The sequence below is a fragment of the Archocentrus centrarchus genome, chromosome 14, assembly GCF_007364275.1.
Source record: "Archocentrus centrarchus isolate MPI-CPG fArcCen1 chromosome 14, fArcCen1, whole genome shotgun sequence".
Classification (NCBI taxonomy): Eukaryota; Metazoa; Chordata; class Actinopteri; order Cichliformes; family Cichlidae; genus Archocentrus; species Archocentrus centrarchus.
In genome coordinates this window covers 12,223,973-12,246,862 of record NC_044359.1, presented here as the reverse complement: position 1 = coordinate 12,246,862, position 22,890 = coordinate 12,223,973, and the positions used below count along the sequence as shown (strand labels likewise).

The following is a 22,890-nucleotide window of genomic DNA, read 5'->3' as shown; positions in this document are numbered from 1 at the left end:
TCTGGGCCTGAGACCCCTGCATCCGTCCTACTGTAACAGAGCCTGCTACTTACAATAGACTCTCTCATGGGTGTTAGAGTGTGGGTTCTCTCCTGTCTGTGCCCACTCAGAATAGGGATTATGAAAAAAAAGAAAAAAAAAAAAAGAAGGGCCCCTGTCAGGTCCTTGGATGGGGTCAACCCCCTCCAACCCACCATCACAACCCCATCCCACAGACACTTTAGCCTTTGTCCCCATGTGGGGCTTGGGAGTAGGGAAGGATGGAGGGAATGTGGAGGCCGGGCTAAAGCCTGAGACCAATCACTCTGACAAAATGCTACATCAAACTCACGGCTCTGAACAACATCAAAGCTCCCTGTGCTAAAGCCACTAAAACATTTACGCTGTAATTCAAGTGGTTTTTTCCCTTCTCTGTAACACTAAAGGATAACATTTAATTTTGGTAGGGCTACACAGTTTATATATTATTAATATATATATATATATATCTTTAAAAGGGGAAAAACATGTAACTGATGTCATTGAAGGAAAACTGAACAACTAAGAACATCACCACAATTTCACCACTTTCTGACTTTTCACCATTGATCAATTATTAGAGAAAATAAACAAACACACACAAAAACCCACTGATAACTAAAGTAACTTTTACTTATTCTCAAGAATCTTCAATTTTGGAACATACTGCAGGCTATGGTTAATATAAAAATGAAACGATCAAAGAAAGTCAAGTTGCATTAAAATGATGACGTCTTCACAGTCTCATTTCGTCTATCAGTGTGTGTGTGTGTGTGTGTGTGTGACTGACAAAGAGAGAGAGAAAGACACACAGAGAGAGAGAGAGAGAGAGAGAGAAAGAGAGAAAGAGAGAGAGCGAGTGAAGGAGGAAGAGAGACCCAAAGAGATAGAGAGGAAGGTTTTGGGTCAGAGGCTAAGTGAAATATATCCCCACTCTGAGGCATGCAAGAGAGAGGATGCAGGAAGCTGAGGGCTAGAGATAAGGGCACAGACGTGTGTGATAAGCACCCAAACACCTGTTAGGGAAGCTTCAGCTCCTTGCCTCAGACCAACACTCACAGGAGGCAATAAAACACAAGCTGGGAATAGAAGAAAAAAAAAAGTATATGGACAGAACTATGAGAGAGAAAAACGCTCCTGTAATCTTCTTTTTGTTTTCCGAGAGGTGAGAACAGAAAGTTAAAGCTGCGGGGGGTGTGTGCATGCTGTTGCGCGTGTAAAGGGGATAAAACCCCATCCTATTTTACAGCATGCTTAATGGCATATGGCGGGAGCCTACAGCATCATTTGTAAGGTCAGCACCGAGACAGGAGTGGCAGAAATGATGCTGTTTGAGTCATGACATGTCAGAGCAATCCGCTTCAGCGATCAGTCCAGGAAATGGAATGGCTTTTTTTTTTCCCCCTTCTTTTACTATCCCACTCTCGCCTTTCAGGGCCCAGGGACAAACAGACAAACACGAAACAATCTGGAAATGGTCAAGAAAGACCTTGGAGATGTCTGACAGTCGGGCAGTAAACAAGAAAGAGGGGATTCATAAGGTGTCAGGAGGGATATTCACATGTTGGTTATAGCAGGACCACCATCTGACCAATTAAATAACTATCAAATGCTCATCAGTGACAATCTGGAAATCATAATGCCAATTAATGTGAGACTGATGATGTCTTTTTAAAGAAAATCTGAGATGTCAATGATCAGTATAGGAAACTACATGCTACATAGAGTTATATACAATATATCCCTATTTTATTTTGTTTATATATAAAAAAGAAATTAAGAGTGGTTAACTGTGGCATTCCCACCAAGGTCATGTAATCATTAATATTATTGTGGGGTGTGACAGGATTGTATAAATGGATGAATATTAAACATGAAGGATGAATTTATAATAAATAAAATAAAATAATGTTTACATTTTACTTTAAACACAACAGTCAAAGTAAAAGAAGAAATAAAAGGAGAAATTTTGCATTTTTTTTCAGCAGAATTTGATGACCAACCTGGAAAAATAAATAAATAATCATGATCCTAATATTTCAACAATGGCTATCACAAGCTTCAATACCAATCAGGTTTTAAATGCGTTGGAGGGTCAATGCCAATCAAATCACACTGATCACACAAACACTGTCTAAGTGTAAGTTTAATTTAATTAACAGCTAAAACTGGTGAAACTGCCCTTTAAAATGCACACACTTACATACAGAATGATGTTTTAAATGTAACTCTAACGCAACTATTCTCAGACTCTCACTCTGTTTTTAGCCATTCTTCCTTTTCAAGCTGACAAATCTCCCTTCAATTGAATTCACCCCCCCCCCCCCCCCCCCCCCCTTCCCCACCTAAGCACGCAGACTGCACAAGGGGGTCGGCATATCCATCATCGGCTCTCTCCCTCCGTTAATCTCTCTGGGCGTCTTCGGTCAGCAAATACATAAATCAATTATGGTTTTAAGCTTTATGCCATGATTTACCCAACTGATCCCTCCTGGATTACAGCGGAGCTTAAAATGTGTCGGTCAGGGCTAAAGCTGCAAGTCGCCTTGACATTCATTGCACTCCCGCCACGACGCTCACCGAGCTGCACGTCAGTTGCCAGAAGTATGGATCGGAGAGCATTTTGAATAGTCTGACAGTCAGACAGGCTGTTTTGTTATAATACAATCACATTCAACTTTAGTAACGCAACTTTTCTTTTTTTTTTTAATCTTAACCCTTGGGTCAAGGCTGAGATTGACTAACCTGTGAAGAAATACTAAATGTAAATTGCTAGAAAGCATAAAACACGCCACCTCTAACATTATTTACTCAAATGCTTCTTCTAATCACTATATTAACACAAATGGCTTTGGTAGTTTTGATATGCTTTAATACTACAGATTAAATTAGGAAGTATGGACCAAATATTCCCTCAGAGCCATGAACTTTCGCTTGCATAAGTGTCACAGGAACACTAAAAAAAATGTAGTGCCCCACAAAAGCAGATAGCTTTATTGTGAAGCACACCCACACTACTGTACATATAGTGAAAGGTTGTTGTGTTTTTACTTAACCAAGCAATGAAACCAATAATCTGACTTAAACATGGCTCATCAGCAGCACTTCTAAGGTGATCATCAGTATTTTGCACATCGATTTACTTCTTGACGTTACCTCAAGTAGTAAAGCAAGCTAAACAGAAGCATAGAGCTTATGTTATCGAGAGCATTGAAGTTGTTTTGATCTGCTTTTCAATTATGAGTCCCCTCATCCTCCCAGCTAACAAGGCGATAGCTAGCACTAACCCAGAATCAACCTGTTGAGCAAACATCATCCGTCCATATCCAGAAGGATAAAAAGCTCACCCTGTGCTGTTCTGGCCTCATTTTCCTACCTGAGAGCTCCTTTGTGACAGGTGATGGTGGAGAGAATAGGGGGTAATTTTTATGACCAGCTTCTTAGTGTGCTGGTATCACTCCATTGGGGCCCCTTGCCAATCTCTGGCAAACCATTCAAGTGGCAACAAAGAGGCTAATTAGTAGCTCTCTCGCTTGAAGCCGCGAAGGGCTCTGGTTTGATACTTCCCAGGGAGGCTAGGGGGCCTCCGAGGTGGCAGTGGCAGCTATTTCACACATATACACACAGACACACACACACACTCACAGGACATTTGTGAGCACACTTGGACTGGCCCTTTGGCTTCAGCACATTTACTCATTGTGGTCGTCCTCCCTACGGTCCGACAGAGTGATAGAATCAGAGAAAGGGAACCGACACATCTTCTTTCATGTGGCGGGGACCCAGAGAGGGGATGCTAATGGGATATCGATGGGATTAGAACCCACAGCGTTCAGATCCAGGAGAACAGAGGAAGGGCTCCATGAACCAGAACTAAAACCCACTGAGCTTTAAGGCCAGATCATTCTAATTCTATTGACTTTTTCTTTTTTAATGGGAAAGCTCACAATGATGCATGGGCCTACAGTAGGAAAGTCTGCCAAGAGATGCGGATCTTCTGAGTCTAATTTAAGATTATGAAATAAAGAAACTGCTTACACATATCTGTGTGCAAAGATTGATACACAGTGTAAGTACAGAAAAACAGTGCCACAGGCTCTGCTCCTGCCAACACTCACACAGCAGCTTCTGGGACTAGAGACATCGAGAAGTTAGGGGTGATAACACATTTACATGTCACCTGATAACTAGCAGTTATTGGTACTACCCTTGAGCCCCCCCATCCCAAGTCTGGCCTCTCAAAAAAAAAAAAAAATCCACATGCTTGCACGGGCACAAAGAAAGCCAACTTAGAGTACAGTATGTTATCCTTAACCCTCTCTCCAAACCACGAGGCCCCCACATAGACAAAAGATAGGGGCCTCAGTGTGTTTGTTTCATAGCACTCCATGCCAGACCGCATCAGCAAAGGCCACGTCTGCTGAGCGCTGTTAGCCACACAGAGGCAGCTGGTCACACCGAGTCAAGCTGCTAACTTTTATTGCACAAGCACCTCCCTCCACTCTTATCTCAGGGAGGAAGGCGATCTAATCTGCTGCTTGATTAGATCGCCTCCCTCCATTGCCATAGCCACTGTCTGCATATTGGGATCCCACACCCCCCTATCTTGGTGCTGTGCTTCTCTTTTTCCTACTGCCACACCATTTCCAAAAAAAAAAAAAAAAAAAAGAAACAGAAAAAAGACAGCTTTGCTTCGCCACCTGACGACATCACAGTGTATGACAATAAGAAGCTTGATCTGCACTAAGGTCTGCGCTTGTGTGCATGTGCGTGTGTGTAGTATATTCCACAAGATGCAGCCCCCTGAGTTAAGTCTTTAATCGATACATCTCCCTATCCTGACAGTGAGGACAGAGCCCAGATCTGAGATCACAGCGATGGCGATGTAAATCTTTACGGTTCAACCGGAGCCTTTTAAAGCCTGTCTATAATTGGGCCTCAGCCAGCAGCTGCCTTGGCTGTGGCCATCACCATAGGCCTGGTCAGAGCAGCAGTTCCTTAGGGGCACAAACAAACACTGCACCTCCAATAGGGGCAAAAAAAAAAAGCACCTGTGTGAGGATAAAAGGGAGATGATGTGGCAGCCAGACTTGAATAAGCCCTCTGCTGTTGTCTGTGGCTTAGGTATTTCTTGGAGAGGTGTTTTCCGTTGAGTGAGGCTTTTTGTGCTATTGGATTATTACACCAACATGTACTGTACCTCTGAGTGCAAGCAGGGGAGACTTAACTCACTGAGTGATTTCAAATAGAGGGTAATCCACTGCCATGTAATGGATGCTTTGTTGCCCGGCTACTTCCAGGAAACAGGAAAATGCTCGCACAGTTTTACAGGTTAGAATCAGGAGTCTGCTGCTGTTTTAGTCATTTCATTTAAGATCAAAGGCGACATATTGCATTCAGTGAGTAAGACTATGACAATGAAGCAAATATCTGACTACCTACTTCAAAGCACAGATATTTATCCTTCATTGTTAGTACAAGTCTTTGTTTTTTTCTTTCCTTTTTAAACTTAAGATGAGCAGGATACAGAAGAGCTCTCATTTTGAGGTCAACAAACACTCTCGACTGCTGTCTGAGGATTCTGCACACGCTATACTGGCTGTCACCTCTCAGACGACAGCCACATTCGGATTTTCCATACACGCGCGATTTGTGAGGTTATGCACTTGGATCAACACAGGCAGATTTCATACGGCAGCGAGAACCTCGTGGCTTTTTGCATGTGGAAAGGAACAAATTTACCTCAACGCTACTTGGTGGCATCGAGCCTTCAATTTAGCTGGTAATTGAAACAAGAGCAATGACACTTGTGAAATAATATTCACATACCTAATCATGAGAGTTGAAATCACATGGCCCGAGGTAGTAACAGCTACTGTGGTCGCAAAATGGGTGCAGTGCTGTGCTGGTTTCAAATTTCTGACAGGTCTTTTTGTTAACTTTGCTAGTTAGATTTTTATAACTGTCTAAAACACTGTAATTTTATGGCAGCCACCATCAATTGCCATCAGTGATTCAAAAATATGACTGGATCATCTATACTAAACACATAAATTATTATTCCATAGTTCTGAACTGTCAGATCTCAGTAGTTAATAAAAAGACCAAATTTGGGAAAACATGGGGACGAGAAGGTGGCACTTCCTGTTTGAGATAATCCACAATATCTTTCCATAGTGAAAAATCTCCCCCAGAAAAAGTGATAATTTTCATTATTGTTGAGGATACCTATAGTTCAACTGTAAATATTTATACAGTGTTTTAAATGTGTTATAATAGGAACTGTGGCTTTTGACATTTTCCTTCATACATCAAACAATCAGCAGCAAAAACCTCCAGCAGCCACTTACGAGCAGTTATTGTTAACCACAACAACTGGCTGCTTCTTATGCACCAATCAGTTTGCTTGTTGGTGGAACTCCATATCTACATGCTGTGCTATTTATATGTTGGAAACAGGTGCCATCAGCGGATGCCATCACACAGATTGTTGTAAATCATAACCCGGACGGGATTATCGAGTTACAACTGGAAACACTGGCTTTCCTTGGAGAAAAAAAATCAAAGGACATTAATCTTATTTCATTTCTGTATATAGATATAGCATATAATCAATAGTATAGTTGCAGAATAAATAAATAAAATGTGAGTTTTATTGTATTTAAGCAGGTGTAAATATTTATTTTCGACACTTAGTACCATTAACTCCTACATATTGATGCCTATCTTGGGGGCATCCTCTATGTTTATTGGAGCTTATTGGGAGTGTTGGGGGGGTGGGGGGGGTGGTGGTAATTGTTGATAGTGACTGAAGCAACCGAATGTCATTGTGTAAGGAAACAACATCTATACCTTCCAAGGCTTCCCCTCAGTGTGCAAGTTACATACGTGTGTGTATGTGCATACATCGTTATCACCTGCAACAAATGCTATGGACCGCTATCTGAGCTCAATCTGCTCTTGGTTTACTAAGAAGGAGCGCCAAGGGTTATCTGTCCCACTCTGATATGCACAGATAAGGGCCTTGGGCCTGCTGTTTAAACACCTGCGGCCTGGGGTATTAGAGCGCCCTCCGTCCCCTTTGCCACAAAAGAGGAGGAAATGGAAGAGTGAGCGCTGCCTGCTACTGCTGAGGGGAGTGTATGTGGAAAGTAATGAACACAAGTGTGTGCGCGTGTGGAGGTTAATGCGGGGGTGATTATGTCCACCACTGCCAGCCCCTGCCCCAATACTGCCATCAGTAATAAAAATAACAGGAGCAAAAACAGAGACGAGTGAGAATTCATTGACTTATCCCATTAATTCATCGCCCCTCTGCCCCTCCAAAAATAAACCTTGGCTGTATTATGAAAAGACACTGTTATAGCATTGATAGTTATCAGTAATGTTTAACGGCTATATGTTGGAAAAGCTCTTTTCAAATAGGCTCTTTTTTTCACTTATGTGATGTACATTACAGCGAGGGTCAATGATTTGCATGAGAATGGACGATTAAGTGAAAGAGATAAACCCAAGGCAAGTTCCCGTGAATTGGATGCTGTGTTTGGAATACCAAGCAGAGGAACCCCCCCCCCCCCTCCCTGCCTCTGCAGAATTAGCCAACTGCATCATGCATTTATTTTCTAAATAATCACTCATGCCCTTCCTATGCTGATTATTTTCTCAGTGCAAGGGTTACTAAAATATTGCTGTAATCCTGTCTGCCTAAAGCCCCAACAATGCACACCATGGGCTTCTTTTAAGAAATAAATCTAGAGCTTGTCAGCGGGGAGGTGAGGTGGTGGCCTGTTGGAGCAGAGGTGGAGGGGAGAAGTTGCTGTGGTCAGATAGGCTTAGATTAAATACAGAAAAACTTTTGAGTAAGAGTAACCCTTTCATTAAGCTCATTTTTTTTTTTTTTGCAGAATAAGTTGAAATTTCCACATCAATGCTATTACAATGCCCAAGGTTAAGTACAGATACCTCCATCACTTATACCGTACTTCAAAGAAGCCAAAATTCTCAAATATTTATAGATAACATACGATAGTCAATCATAAAAGGCTAAAGTAAATTGATCAGCTATTAAATCAGAAAAAGTTGGAAAAAAATCTAGTTCTGACATAACTTTCAATGTAAGCTTTTTCCCTCCAAAAATAATGACTGATGCTAAATTGATGAACATTATCAAGTGGTTCATTAATCTAATATCAATGTAGCAGCTCTGGTGTTTAAACAGAAGCAAATATTTCTACAGTCAATAAGAGACTCCTTACACACCACTTGTGTAGCCAATACACAATGAACTCCATGTAATTGGAGTGTTTTTGTGATCTAATCCTGGGCAGAAAGGAATGAAAGGTCGCAGAGGCTAGATTTATACAGGAAGTGGGTACTTTTGGGTGCATTTGTTTTTAACATAGAAGCCCACATTGACACCTCACACCACTGACCTGTGCCACATCTGGAAACAATTAGACTCATGTTTGACTTGACCCGCCTGCACTAAGTGAACTCTGGCAACTTTTTTTTATGCGTTTTTTGCGCAGGCAGCACTGACCCTGACACAGTGGCTGTGTGGAAATGATGTGTAATTACTCAAGAGGGAACACGACTCCACTTGTCTGAAATAAAACATCTTGCATGCACATCAGAACATTAAGCAGCGTACACAGGAAAAGAAAAAAGCGCAGACTTGATAGGATATCAAATGACCCACAGTGGAGTTTGTGAGGACACGAGAAGCATCTGAATTATCACACATCTCAGGCGAAGCAGGCCTTTCATGTCAAAACGGCAGAGCAGACAGTGGGTGATGCAATGTTTGATTTCTACACTTCAGGAGGCTGTCAGGACAGCACATACAATATTAAACAGTGTCGTGTCGGTGTATCAACCAGTGTAAATTAACCCATTAGTATGCTATGGGGTGAAGCGGCGAGATCAATGCATGAAACGGTTTGGAAATCTCCTTTGATACAAGATTTCCCAGCTTGGGCGAATTGATGAAATTCCTCTTGAAACACAGGCAACCATTTCACACGCCACACTTTTTCTCAAGACAGAGACGAGTGTAGCCTGTCCGTTAGCGCAGTCCAGCCACATTTCTGCATCTTACACAGAGGCTATTGTGTAATTTTAAGCTGCTGTGAAAGCCTGCTTAGGATGAACTGATCATATGCTCTTCTTCTGTCCCTATGATTTTTAAACACATGTAATATCAGTCAGTGCAGAAACTCCCCTTAATTTAATGAATAGTGAGCCCTCAGCACGAAGGCCACACAAATGTGTATGTCTAACTTCCAGCATTACAAAACTACACACTAAGGTTATCAAATAAAGTAAAAGCAGTGCACAGCAAAGCAGTGTATGGCTGCAAACAAGGACACCTCACTCATGGAGTAAAATTTATTCTGTAACATTTTTAACGTGAAAGTCTGGACTGAATCACTTCACGGCTTAGCCATGTATGCCAAGATACCAACTCAAGAATGATGGGACGGGTGATAAGGTTCAAAACCTCAAGTGAATGTTAACCACTGTGCATTCCTTTGGATTGATTCAAGCAAACACTGCAGGGTGAGAAGGTGGCCTTCAAGGTAAAATTTCTTAAACATTGTGACAGCACAAAATCCCCAAAGAGGCCATGCAAGATAACTATACAGAGTGCCTGCAGTCAACCAGGGTCAACCCTAATTATGACAGAAATGTGGCAAAAATATATATAAAATTGAGCAGCATACCGTGTCTGAAAAAGGACCTGGGGCTTTTTGAAAAAGTTTCAGTATTTCAAGTGAGGTTCCAGGGCCTAAAAATTTAATTTTGCAAACTGACTGAAATACTTAGCCTTTTTCTGGTTTACTGTCACTCTCCTGTCCTAGAGCTACCTCCTTGTCTCAGAGCCCGGGTTCAGCACTCATTTCCTGGGCTGACCGTCTACTCCAATTATCAAGCTAATAAAGGCCCCTCTTGTGCAGTTATGGGAAAAGGGAGGGGAATCAGTTCCAGGATGAGGGGGTTCCACTTTGGTAAGTGTGTGTGATAGCTGCCGCCCACATCTTGTAAGGTGTGACTAATGGTCTTGGACAATGTTAAGACAGCGCTCCTTCGGCCATCACCTGGACAGGCCTGGTAGTTACTGAAGGAGCAAATCTCTGAGCCGGAGCTGTCAGCCACACAAAACTAAAGTTTCTCTTATAAAAGGGTGTTACCTGTTCATGCATACTGATCTATCAATGGATCATTTTGCTAGTTGTCATAATTCCAAAGCAAAACGGTGTCCACTTTCAGTTCTTACCTATAGCAATTATATCACTATGTGTATCATTACTTAGGTGTTTAATTAGTACAATGAAGCCAAGTGACTTAAAACTTTCACATTCTGATGCACATAAGGCAAAGAATCCCTGAATATACATTCAAAACTTCAGTGAAAAAAAAAAGATAAGCTGAAAGGCTAAAAAGGACCACACATTTCAAGGACAAAACAAGTAATTATATTCAAAAGAAAACTTGTCTTACCTGTGTTGCTCCACAGCTTCATTATCTGGTAGCTCTGCACCGCAAACATTGCAACGTTCATGCTGGTTCCTGCCGTCTGGTTTCATGCCCACTGCCAGCTCCCCAAGCTTGCTGAAGAATTCTCTCTGGATGAAACTCTGGGGCAGGAGTCCCCCATAGGCACTGAAGTCCATAGACATAGCCAGAGCTGGGGACATGGGTAGAGCGGATGCCATGGATGCTGGCATGGACATCATGGCGTCTGATTTATGATTGACAGGTAGGGAGTACAGTGAGGCCAGATGTTTCTCAGTCATTCCAGCCATTGTTTCCATCCCCATCTGACTGACTTCAGCTTGAGAGTCACCCATGCCTTCATCACGGACATAATGCAACTCACGGGCACTGGTGATCACACTGCTCCTGGTTGGTGTTCCAGGACCATCTCTGTTCCTATCCTCCCCACTTCGTTCTCCATTGCTGGAGGCACTGGACTCCATGTTCTGAGGGCTTTCATGGCCATTGCCACCCATATCCACTTGCATCATCTCCGTTTTGATCTCAGTCATCAGTTGGTTGGAGTTGCCGTGAATTAGTTGTTCACCCCCAAAGCCCTGCTGGAGCAGAGACTGGCCAATGCTCATCAGACTGTCCACAGCAGCTTTGGTGGGACTCAGGGTGGAGACGCCGAAGGAAGTGGAGACGGAGGGACTCTGGTCGACGACGCCAGACATGTTGGAGACTTGCTGGGTACCTGACAGATAGGGGCTCCCCATGGAATGCTTTTTTGAGTTTTTGGCTCCATTGTGACCTTTGCGCTCGTCATCCTCCTCTGTGCTCCCATCGTTAGCATTGACCTCAGCATCATTTTCATCCGAGGACTGGATGGTTTCCAGGATCTTCAGGCATTGCTCTTCTAAGTACTCAATCTCAAGTATCTCTGCTGCATACAGAAGGTCATCCAAGTCCTCCACCTTGGCCTGGAGCGTGGCAGTGTAAGCATACTCCAAAATCTGCTGAAAAGTCTTTGGTGATAGAAAGTCCAGGGTATAATGCTGGCTGCTGCGGTGAAAGAGGATTTCAAACATTTTGCTGGTGCAGGCTAGCACAGTCCTGTGAGCGTGAAACTCCTGGCTGTCTACCATGATGACCACGTCGCACAGAGTCCCAGCCAGACGCATCTGGTTGGCCTTCTGCAGCAGGGAATTGGGGTGGTTGGGGTTCTGAAGCTGGATCATACCCATCTTAGTTAAATCCATTATGTCGATGCAAACCACGAGGCCGACTCATGAGGCTTGCCTTCCCCGCTCAACAATGTTTTTAGCTATCTTAGTAAACAAGATGAAACCTGTATGGAAGACAAGAGAAAAAAAAAAAAATCACCTCTGGTAGATTCTGGTGCAACAACAAAAATATAGTGAAGAACAAAGATATTGGTCTTTACACATTTAAACAAGTGCAATCACTTTTTTTTTCCAGAATAAAAGAAAGGGCAGTCTTTTTTTGAAAAATAAAAAAAAATCCTGCTCATCATATTATGGAAGAGTCTTTCATTATTTGAATCATGCTGAAAATAAATGTGATGGATTTTTTATACTTGTTTAAAACATACCAGTACTTTCTCTCTAAACAGCAAGTGTGAAGCAATTGCAAATGCCCTGCCAGGGTGGTAAACACCAGGTTCACTGGCATTGCACGTTTTGTTCTTAAATTCAGCAGAGAGTGTTGACTGTAGATTTCTGAAGGGAAACAATTTGTGAGCCATCCAACATGCTCACCCTGCATACCAATCAGTCCAACATATGTTAAGTTAAAAAAAGATGTCTTCATTTAGGTATCTGATGGGGATGTACACCAGTTAAACAAGTGTGAATTGTGGATTTTCACTGCCGCTCGGCTCACAAAGACCATCAGCAGCCTTTCTGAAATTAAATAGCATCTTACTCAGTATTCTCATCACAGACGGGAGCAGAGAGCAGCGGCCAGAAATGGGTGGAAAGGAAAGCAGGATGAGGCAAAAGCACACAACACTGCTGTACCAAAGACCGCTCTTGGTCGCAAATGTGGAAGATGGCAAATTTGTCTTTGTGATTGCTGTTAACCTGATTATTGAAGTTAACAATGCAACATGCTCCTACAGCCCCATACTTTGACCTACACTAAAAAAAAAAAATTAAAGCTGCCTTTCACTGAATACACAGATTCATCAACACGTACACTTTAAACTGCCGCCTCTGTAACTCCTGTTATTCTGTTTAACAATGAACTGCTTGCTTGCTGCTCCTTCATTATTCCAATTAACTAAACAGTTATTTGCCACCACATGTGCTCTGAATGAAGGAGGAATGGTCATCAGATTAGTGCCACCTTTGACCTACATAAGCTCACTGAAGGCCAGATTTTAAGTTCTCAAAACGGTCAATACGTCAGGTTCCTTTAGCTCTCTGCATCTTGCTTTATAGTCTGTTTCTGAAGTGTCACATTTTCTAAGTGTATTATTATTATTATTATTATTATTATTATTAATTTTACAAGCTTCAAATTCATTTTCAGACAGTCTATTTTCTTAAACAGGGAATAAAAAGGAGAAGTTAGGCAGTTCTTCCCCTCCCTTCACACCTGTGAAAAACACACACACACACACACACACAAAATTGGGGGGAAAAAAAGAACAGAAAGAACCCTTCAAAAAAAAAAATTAGACGGTTTGTTTTTCTGAATAAATCCTCAATAATCCCTAAATAAGTAAGATCAACTAAACTCACAGACACAAGACTAAATCAGAATATTCAGGAGGTAAATGATGCTGCACCTATTGTTAGTGGAGAGAGTCACGGAAAATAATTCTGCCGGCTTTGGGAGCACTGGGCGGTTTGTCTTTTCCGTACCTTGAAAAAATCGATACAGAATGTAGGTAATGATAAAACCACAGGTTCTCCTCTATCTGAAATTAGCCTCTCAGTAAACAGAGCTCATGTCTAAAAACCGACATTATCTTTATTGCAGGTATGCCAATAGCTCCGATTTATGGCCCCGTAAATGATCAATGCTTGTTGCGCTCTGTGGGTTATCAACCAAACTGTGGCTTCACTGGGATGTAAAGTTGCTGTCTGGGGACTTTGTCTGTTCTCTATTAATAAAGGAAAAGGCTGCGTGCGTCTAGACAGCGTTAATTTTTGCCAGACGCACCAGACAAATTATACACAACATTATGCATTACGCAAAACAGCACGTACTACATTAAGTACATTAAGCCTGGAGAGATTTTCTCCCCAGAGGACAATATAGATCGCTGACAAGAACCACATCACGCCGCCGACTTCACAGAAAGGAAGCATAATCAATCTGATCACGAGTTGTCTGCCATAGCGCGCCTTGACGAGCCAGCCACAACAAGAATAAACAGCGTTCAATATTCCAGACCATGAGCCACACTGACAGACACAAACGCGGAGAGATCAAAATGGTACAGGGGGACCAATCAGACACTGGTGCCTGCTAAAAAGTACACGCGAGACAGACGGCAGCCTGGGTCTCCGATTTGAGCCATTTGATCCACGCACAGGTGGACTTTAAGGCAGGGCGAACTCTAACACTACCTTGTAACAGTAAATGATAAGGGGGTATGGTCTGGGGAAAGCTGCCTAAGGGATAAAGAGAAAAAGAGTGAAAGGGGAAGAGAGAGATCAGACAGACTCGATAACAAATCAATTTGCCATCGCATCTGTTACCAGTTCCCCACCTCACAGTGGGCTGCGCGTGCTACGGCAAGCCGATTATTGGTAACCAATCAAACATTTAGCTGGCTGTCAATCAACTGTAACGTGCCTGTACAGTGACTGGATTTAGGCTTGTTTCGTGTGTAAAAACCAGTGTCTCCAGTCCCCATCATGATGTCATCACGGCTAAATAAGCCACGCTGGTGCGTCTGGAGACACAAGGACAAGCAAGAGTGTCGCTGTCTAAAAATTGCATAATTTCCATCAAAACAAGCTAACGCGATTTGAAAGTCACACGCAGCGAGGCGTCATATGTTGTCTGGCTCCCGGTGAAACAGCCAGACCTCACGTCCTCTGACTGCGATCTCCAGAATACTAACGAGCCTGAGAAGGGGGGGTTACGTCAACCTTAACATCTCTACAACAGGCTACAGTGCGTTAATGCAAACTTCAACACCTTGCAGCGCAATCAGGTAAACACTTGTTTTCATCCAGAACTCCGGTGCGCAAGTCCAACTTGCATGCCAAAGTCGCGTTTGCAGTTAACTTCAGTTTGAGGTTGAACGGGGACACGCAAAACGATCCTCAGCGCTGTAAACGCATCAAAACATCTATATGGTGAATGAAAGTACGCGTAGAAAACAGTGGCAGACACATGCACAGTAGCGGGTCTGGCACTTGTCGCCGGGAAACTGCAGCTGCATTTAGCCCGGTTTTGTACTCACCTAAGTTGCACGTTTTGATTCCGGATAGTGTAGGGGGATTGGGGCTACAGCATAGTAAGGCAGTTCGCAGTACCCGCTCTCTCAACACGCACTAACTCCTTTCTTCTCTCGCCTTAGCAAATCAACACGGCGCTGACGTCAACGCAGCCAGTCAGCCAGACGAGCAGCAGGCAGGCGGGCAGCCGGCGCTGCGCTCCAGTCCATACAAACACTGAGAAAGTGAGACACCTAGGGGGCTGTCTCATGTCAAACGCCTGTGTTACAGTATGGCAGTGAAAGGTGAGCGACACTGCCCTCCTTCCAGCTGTCTGAACGCACGTACAGCCTGCAGTTGTTCTCTAACTCCAGCCAGGAGCTGACTTATGGATTTGGCGATACAGTAGAAAAACTCAAGAAGAGGGACTCCTGGAACCCCCTCTGATATTTTCAGTCCATTCATATCACACAATGGGTCCCGGTGCAGCAGAACACCGCGTGGATATGAGTACATGGTTAACGGAAAGGAGCAATGCAGCTGTGTTGCCGTGTTGTCTACTACATATTTAGAATATTCAAAAAACAAGCTAGAAATTATTCAAGCAAAAAAAAATCTGACGTAGGCTGTATAAGGCCCCAGATCGCTACTATACCAATGTCTCGTTTTTTAACAAGTAAAAATATATTCGGTGTCTTGATGCACTACAACCAGGAAGCAAAACGTTTTCTGACTTCACTATATGTGTTCTTAGCAAAACACATTTTTACTTCAATATTCTTTGCTATTAGTGCTCCCCATTCCCCATCATATCCTTCCACTTCTACCCTTTTACAAACTGCTCTTTAATATTTAAAAAAAAATCCAAAATTCAAACCATTACACCACTATTATTGTCATTAACAGATTTTATAATACAAAAATTAAGGATACTGGGAGAATTTTTAGGCTAGTGCTGAATTATAATAGTCCTAATTTAAGTGCATAATGTCTGGAACAAAGTTTATAACCCTCACAACTGAATAATGTCATGTGAAAAACGAGTTCCTCAGCCAGAAACCTGAATGTAACAGCTACACAGACGCATGTGACAACAGCATGGGTCAACTGTTATGTTGAGGGGAGAAAAGGATAATAATAATAATAATTTTTTTAAAAAGGTCACTGTATTATGACATGGAAATTTTAGTCACTGCCAGCACTGCTGTGGCAACTACACAACTCAGTGCAATTCAATATATCCAGCGTTTCAAGATCTGCATCTGATTTCAAGGATTTTCTTGAAGAAAGTTTCAAAGTCCCGAGTCTTATTTAGAACCCTCTCGTTTTAAAACACTGACACGAAGAAGGAAGGAAACCAGTAAACACACAAGGCTGCACATGCAGCTCGGTGCCAGCTAATTCCTTGTTTTATAAAAATACATCCTAAATGATCAGTGCAGTGAATGACTTTGAACCAAATGGTTTTGTAGTGCATTAGCAGCCCTTGATTGTTTTCATCCTCCTCTTTTTTTCATTGACCTATAACAACAGATGCAGTGGATAGCTCACCTCATAACTGTTTGGCTTGATAAAACTCTTTATTGTAAAAGCATAATTTGGCTCTTTTCTGGAAATAAACTTGATAGATGGTTTGGCCCTAATGATGATCACTGTCTAGAGGCATTCTTTTACCCTCGATTTTATGTCGCTATATTTTCATTTTTGTTGTTACGGTGCCTTTAAGTGCTTCTTGAGAGCTCTTACTTTCCTAAAGTCACAAATAAAAATTGCCCATAATTCAGAAGGAAGTTGAGAGGATGGACATGATGTGTACATAAATCCTTATCTAAGTTATCCATTTGTGCAAACATTTATGCTCCCCAGGCCCTGTTTGTTTTGTAATTTATTTTTAAAAACTTCTAAAAACTTTTAATCTACTGCTTTAAGTAGGTTAAATATGACAAGCAACAAGTGAAATATTTCACCATCACGCCACATAAATTTACACAGACATAATCTGTATGATTGCAAGTGACTTTGATTGTTCTTTAGAATGGCAAATATTTCTTATGAATTTTTTCTGCTAACAAAGCATGTAAATATTACAGTGTGAAGGTTAAATAAGGTCAACACATAAATATTTGTTCATTAGTCAAGGCATGCATATTGTTTGAGGTTGAAGAGAATATATTTGCCAATAACTCTGTGCAAAAACAATTTAAAAAAATCCAGCAGTTTAAAATCCTACTGCGAGTTGCTGAATTCTTTAAAGAGATCCTTTGCAAGGTGGTGCAGTTTCAAGAGGAGCCATTTACAGCACAACAGCTGTAAGGCCAAAAAAGCTGGGAGGGCCAGACCATCTAGGATGATGAGTTTGGTCACCTCCGCGCCTCAGGCTCACATCAACGCTCAGCCGACTGAAGCTGATAAAATGGAAGCAATGGACAAGTCAGAGCAGACTTTCTGAGGGAGACCGGGGTCGTTCAGTGTCTGCAACACATCACTCAGCATGTTCTATCAGTCAGAGTCTGACAGCAGCCTTATGGTTTCCAGAGAAAAAAAAATGTAATCATTAATATTTAGAAATGACGACAAGATGCCTCATAGCTAGCTGAGGCATAAAAACTGATCAAGAGTGTTCTTCAGTTATTTTTATTTATTTATTTTCTTTATAGATGACAGATCTGACTAAAAAGTCTTTGGACTGTCACTCAGAGCAGACGAGAATTTCACACAGCGAACTTTATTCCTGTAAAAAGCCTCTCAGACAGCTGCTGACCTTTGCTTTGTGTTGTTCATCCACATTCAAGTCACTTTTTTTGTTGTAGTTTCTATTTGTTTATTTTATTTCCTACTGACATAAATGACTGTGTACCTGTGGCAGTCGCCCTCATGGATTGACTGTTGGACTGTAAAAGCAGCAGAAAGCTTTAATAAAGTCCCCGTCAGAAATCTTTCTGTAGCGACTGGTCAGGTAGTCAGTAAAGGTCGTGGCAACCCTAGATTTAAATGTCAGACTGAAAAATAAGCAAACACAGTGAAATTAGTAATTATTATAATTTTCTCAGGTAAAGAAAGCAAACACTTCCTGATTTGCTACAATGTAAAATTCCTTCTTCCTGTTTATTGAAATTATTTTTAAAAAGCAACAGGTCAGGGCTCCTGCATCAGCGCCATTTCAAAATGGGAAGCATAGGTTTGAAGTCTTTCAGGGAAAATCTCATTTCCTTTAAAATACAGTGGTGCTCTGGGAATTTTTAGATTCATCCGGGCACGGATCACAGAGTGCTTCATTACCTCTGAGCTGCGTGCTGTGCAGGCTTACCCAGGGATAAAGAAAAAGGCACTCCCTTAATCTGGCAATAATCCACCGTTTTACTGAGGGAAAGGAAGATGTGGGCTAAATTATAAAAACCAGATCATCGCTACCCTTAAAAAAAAAAAAAAAATACCAAGAGTTAGAAAAAGATGGGCTGCCTGGAGGAAGTTTTGATTCTGAATGGGATCATTAAATGTCACTGAGTTAATAGGAGCGCCAGTATGATTCAGTGGTGGGTTATCTGGGCTGCATGGGTTTCCATTCCATTCCCACACACACACACACACACACATATATATATATATATATATATAAACACACTATACAGTTGTTTTCTTTGTTAAAAGAAGGCAACAAACTGCACAGAAATCCTTATTCAGTGTTTTCAATAAAATCTAAATGGATATGCACAACTAGTATATGGCATGCTTTTTGGATATATCAGAGTTTCAAAGGGAGGTGCACAGTTTTGTGGACCAATCAGCTTAACATCAGCAAACGAAGGAGGTGGGGAGCTGGGGGGAGACAATCCAGGATAAACATATTAATGAATAAGAGTAAAAATAGAATAAAAATAATAAATATTATTTGTGTAGCACATTTCCAAAGAGCTTTACAGAGCATACTAAAAGAAAATAGGGAAAGTACACAGTTAAAACAGCAGTAACAAATAGAACTAAAACAACAATGAGCAATATTACTCTTCTTTTCATTAGATTATGACTAAGATGGTTCTTCTGTGGAACCTCCATGCTGCAGGTTTCCTGTGAGTTTGTGGTGTCCCTCTGCTGCACTGTAGCCTGCTTGGGCAAACTCCTGATGATGGACGAAAGCAAAACATTTTCTGGAGGCTGTCTTAGTCACTGGGATGGAGCTGGACCATCTCCAGTCTGCACAGAGGAAGATGTCAAAAGTCCTCTCCATCACGGACAACCTCTCCCACCCTTTGCACGGTGTTCTGGCTTAGCTGGAGAAGCATTTTCAGCTGCAGAGTTATAATGACTAAACACTTCACTGAACGTCCCGTGGCTATCCACAGATGCAATCCTCTTGCTGCTGAATTTAACTTAATTTTTTACAATTATTTTTGATTGTTTTAGATTTCTAATTCTGTGGGTTCTGCATTATAAAGTTCTTGTGATTCTAATGTGCTAATTAGCATTTTTTTTAATGTATTCAAACCATATTCAGGAATGCGATAAGGTTCATAATACTGAAAATAATTAGAGCAATCGGATCCGAATTTTTAAAAAAGAAAAACAAAGAGTGACAGATTCAGGAGAAACTCAGAAAGGCAGGCTGGTGTGAAACAAACCACAGGACACGAGCTGATCTGACTAACGTGTGATGTCTGCACAGTCAAAGCTGGATATTTTTAATTCATCTGTGCCACAGAGCTTAGTTGTTCTCAAAAAAAAAAAAAAAAAAAATCTGTGTATATGAAATATTAAAAAATAATGGAGCCAGGTTGTTGCTGGGAAACATGACATTATTTTGCCTCATTACCATGACCACAGATTGTGAAATTAATTTCAGGTCAGTCACACTTCCAGCATATTGCTCCTGTAAATAAATACCCACTAAGGCATTATATATTATATCTGTGCCACTCCACCACTGAAAGTAAGGGCTTTAAACAGGGCAACATTTACTAAAATCTACAGCTTATTAAATTCATATTGAAATAAAGCTCTATGACCATGTTAGTGGGTAAGGCCCACAGGTCAGAAGTTATTTCAGGCTCATTTGAAAGTTTTGGTGTTTTTAACATGACCTTCGTGATATGAAAATACACAGTGACATTCAGAATAATTTTAAATTTTGTGTAGTTCACTAATGTTTGATGATTCCTGGCTTGTATTTACTTTGGTGAATCGTAATCAGAAACTTTATTTAATTGTGTTTTTATTTATTTATTATTTTTATTATTGCATCGTTTAAATTGCAGCTGTGCTGTTTTCATTTTACATTATTTTTAGTAGTGAACGCGAGTTTTTAGGTTCATTCTGGAGTGAATTTGAAGCATGAGCAAAGGTGACAGGCAAACCTGGTTAATGGTTCTGTCATGAGGGAAAATATTTCAGGTTAAGATCTCTGCAGCTCTGCTAACCAGAAACCCCCCATTGTCTGTATCCTGTGTAGCCATGGCGCTTGGAGGTGGGGTGTGTGTGTGTGTGTTTGTGTGTGTGCGCCTGTGCGTGAGTGTCTGTTGGTGGGTGGGTGAGAGGGGGGGTATAGGCCCCACACAGTGGACCTTTGTGAAACTCTGCCTATGCAGCCAGACTGAATGGACTCTTTTTACACTTGTGTAAACCTGGGGGCGTCTCCGGCACTGAGGCCACGCCTCTCTGACCCCTGACCCTCACCTCTGGCCTTCCTGGATTTGGTCAGGAGGTACTTTTTGGTTGACATGTGCTTATGGGCAAAACCAAAAAAAAAAAAACTTTCAGTTTGGATCTTAGTTTGATCCCCTCAAATTCTCTGATACATAATCTCCTGCAAACAGAGTGTACACAGTAGTTCAAGCAGTTTATACTAATGCGGTTTAACAAGTTCTTCTACAACAAAATTAACTTTAAAAAAAGGAAAGTAATTGTTATAAAAGAAATGACAAATCCATCCAAAAAGAGCTTCTCTGACCCCTGAATCACCAGCCTTTTTGTGTTTACTGAGTTACAGGTTTGCCCACTTCCACAGACAAAGAATGGTCAAACCTGCTGCAGGTTAATGGATGAAATGGCTATGTTGACCTAGGTGTTTTATTTACCAAGTGCCTGTTTACTTCTCCATTCCAAGCCTTCAGCTGCACCCTCAAAGGACAAACTACAGCGCTTAAGAGAATCCTCTGGATCAATACCTCTCTTGTCTTGAATGGCAAAAGAATAGCAGCCCCACAAACAGGACTTGTTTGGTCAGTTTCAGGTGAGGAGTACCTTGATCTGAGACTCTACAATCATTTCTTAACCAACCATTGACAGACTATTGGCTGTGTTGAAAGGATGGTTATTACAAGGACGATAAGGTTGCTAGTGGAAAGGCAATAAATTATCATCTGAAGATAACATTTTTCCATTGTAAAGCAGAGTGCACTTTTCACCTCAGAAAGCAATAAAAAAATCAAATAATTCATACTGGCTCTATGTTTACTGGCTCAGCATCAAATCTGATAAAATGTAAGATTTATCATCTCTCACATAGCTGCAGGAAAAAGCAGCAATTTTATTTCATTAAATTAACAAAATGTCCATTACAGTATTTGTACTTGTTCATGGATTAGAACGTTTCTGTAGCACTGAATGGCTATTAAAAAAGGAGCATTTAAGAAGACTGTAGATTTTCTATAATGATTATTCACTGGTATAACCTTATAGAGAATGTATGCCATCCTCTGTAAGTGTCTGTGATTTTTCCAGTGGCCTGTGCTCATGTTTGAAGTATTGCCATGCGGGGAAGCATAAAAACCAAAGAGGAAGCTGAAAAATGAGCAACACAAAACCAAATACAAGCAATCAAATGAAGAACACTAACTCCGGCAGAACAAGTGACTTTATCCTTGCAGCAAGACTTTGGGTCATTTACAGCATCTACCCTAAAATAATGGATGTGCCCTTGTGATGTCTGTGTGTGATGTCTAGCTAAGTTATTGAAGAAATTTATGATCCGGCGTCGGCGGTGGCCATACTGCTAAAAGAGAAAAAACAAACAAACTGTTGGTATGTCTGTGTGTGACAAACTGTCACAGTGGCCCTGCTATTTTTCAGGAGAAGGCAACGTTACTGTGATGATTGATTTTATTTTCAAACACGAGTACAAATTATTCAGAACAAAGTAACAAACTTAGAACAACAGAAAGAACAAAAGCTTTTTTTTTTTTTTGATAGAGAGGGAAAGGCAGGCAGCAGAGAAAACCTCTTTTATCTCGAAGCTTTATGTATTTCTCTGACTTTGATATCTGTGAGTCTACTCATCGCTTTTTCCTCCATATTATTTTTACATTATTTTTGAGCACCGATAAGGCTAATTGCAAGTGAAATAAGGAGATCACCTCAGCTATTGTTTACTGATCATTTTTATATAATCCCTCACATCCCGTTTCTTATTGAATTATTATAAAATTGAAATTCTATGACGAAGCTTCAAGGACTGGATCTAATTTGGGTTAGAGAGGTGATACGCAGAAAAAAGGAGGCTGGCAAAAAAAAAAAAAAAAAGAACCTGCGCAGACAAACACAAAACCCCACATGGACTTTGGAGGGGTAATTTTCTCATTAATAATTAACATATTTGAGCCCATTGTCAGCTGATCTCCTCAGCTGAAAAAAATCACAGCAGAAAAGTGGTGATCTGAGAGGAGAGAGACCGACTAACAACCTGACAGGAGATCAATCCTCTCTCGTGCTTTAGGTAGTCCTTATGCATTGTACAGTGAGAGTGGATGAGGCAGGCATTGACCAAATACATCAGAAGGATTTCACTGTATATCGAATGCAGTCTCTCTTCCAGGAAATCCCATCCCAGAGCTACAATCGCTCAAACCTGTGGGAAGTGGACGTTCCTTCATATGTGTGGTCTTTACAAGTTTTATAAAGTATTAAACATAAAAGCATTTATGCTGCGTAATACTGATTACCAAGGAATACAGTGGGATTCATCTGGTATTATGACATCCCTAAA

General features: G+C 41.3%; 1 protein-coding gene across 1 annotated transcript in view; it reads right to left on the bottom strand.

The window, feature by feature from the left end:
- The window catches only part of zbtb16a (zinc finger and BTB domain containing 16a), a 136,831-nt gene extending 121,659 nt beyond the window's left edge, over positions 1-15,172 (bottom strand). The window contains exons 1-2 of the mRNA XM_030747115.1: positions 14,942-15,172; positions 10,519-11,845 (exon numbers count right to left, since the gene is read on the bottom strand). Of these exons, the coding sequence (XP_030602975.1) occupies positions 10,519-11,756 (1,238 nt within the window). The 5' untranslated portion in view covers positions 11,757-11,845; positions 14,942-15,172. The remainder of the gene's footprint in view (positions 1-10,518; positions 11,846-14,941) is intronic.
- Between the last annotated feature and the right edge of the window lie 7,718 nt (positions 15,173-22,890).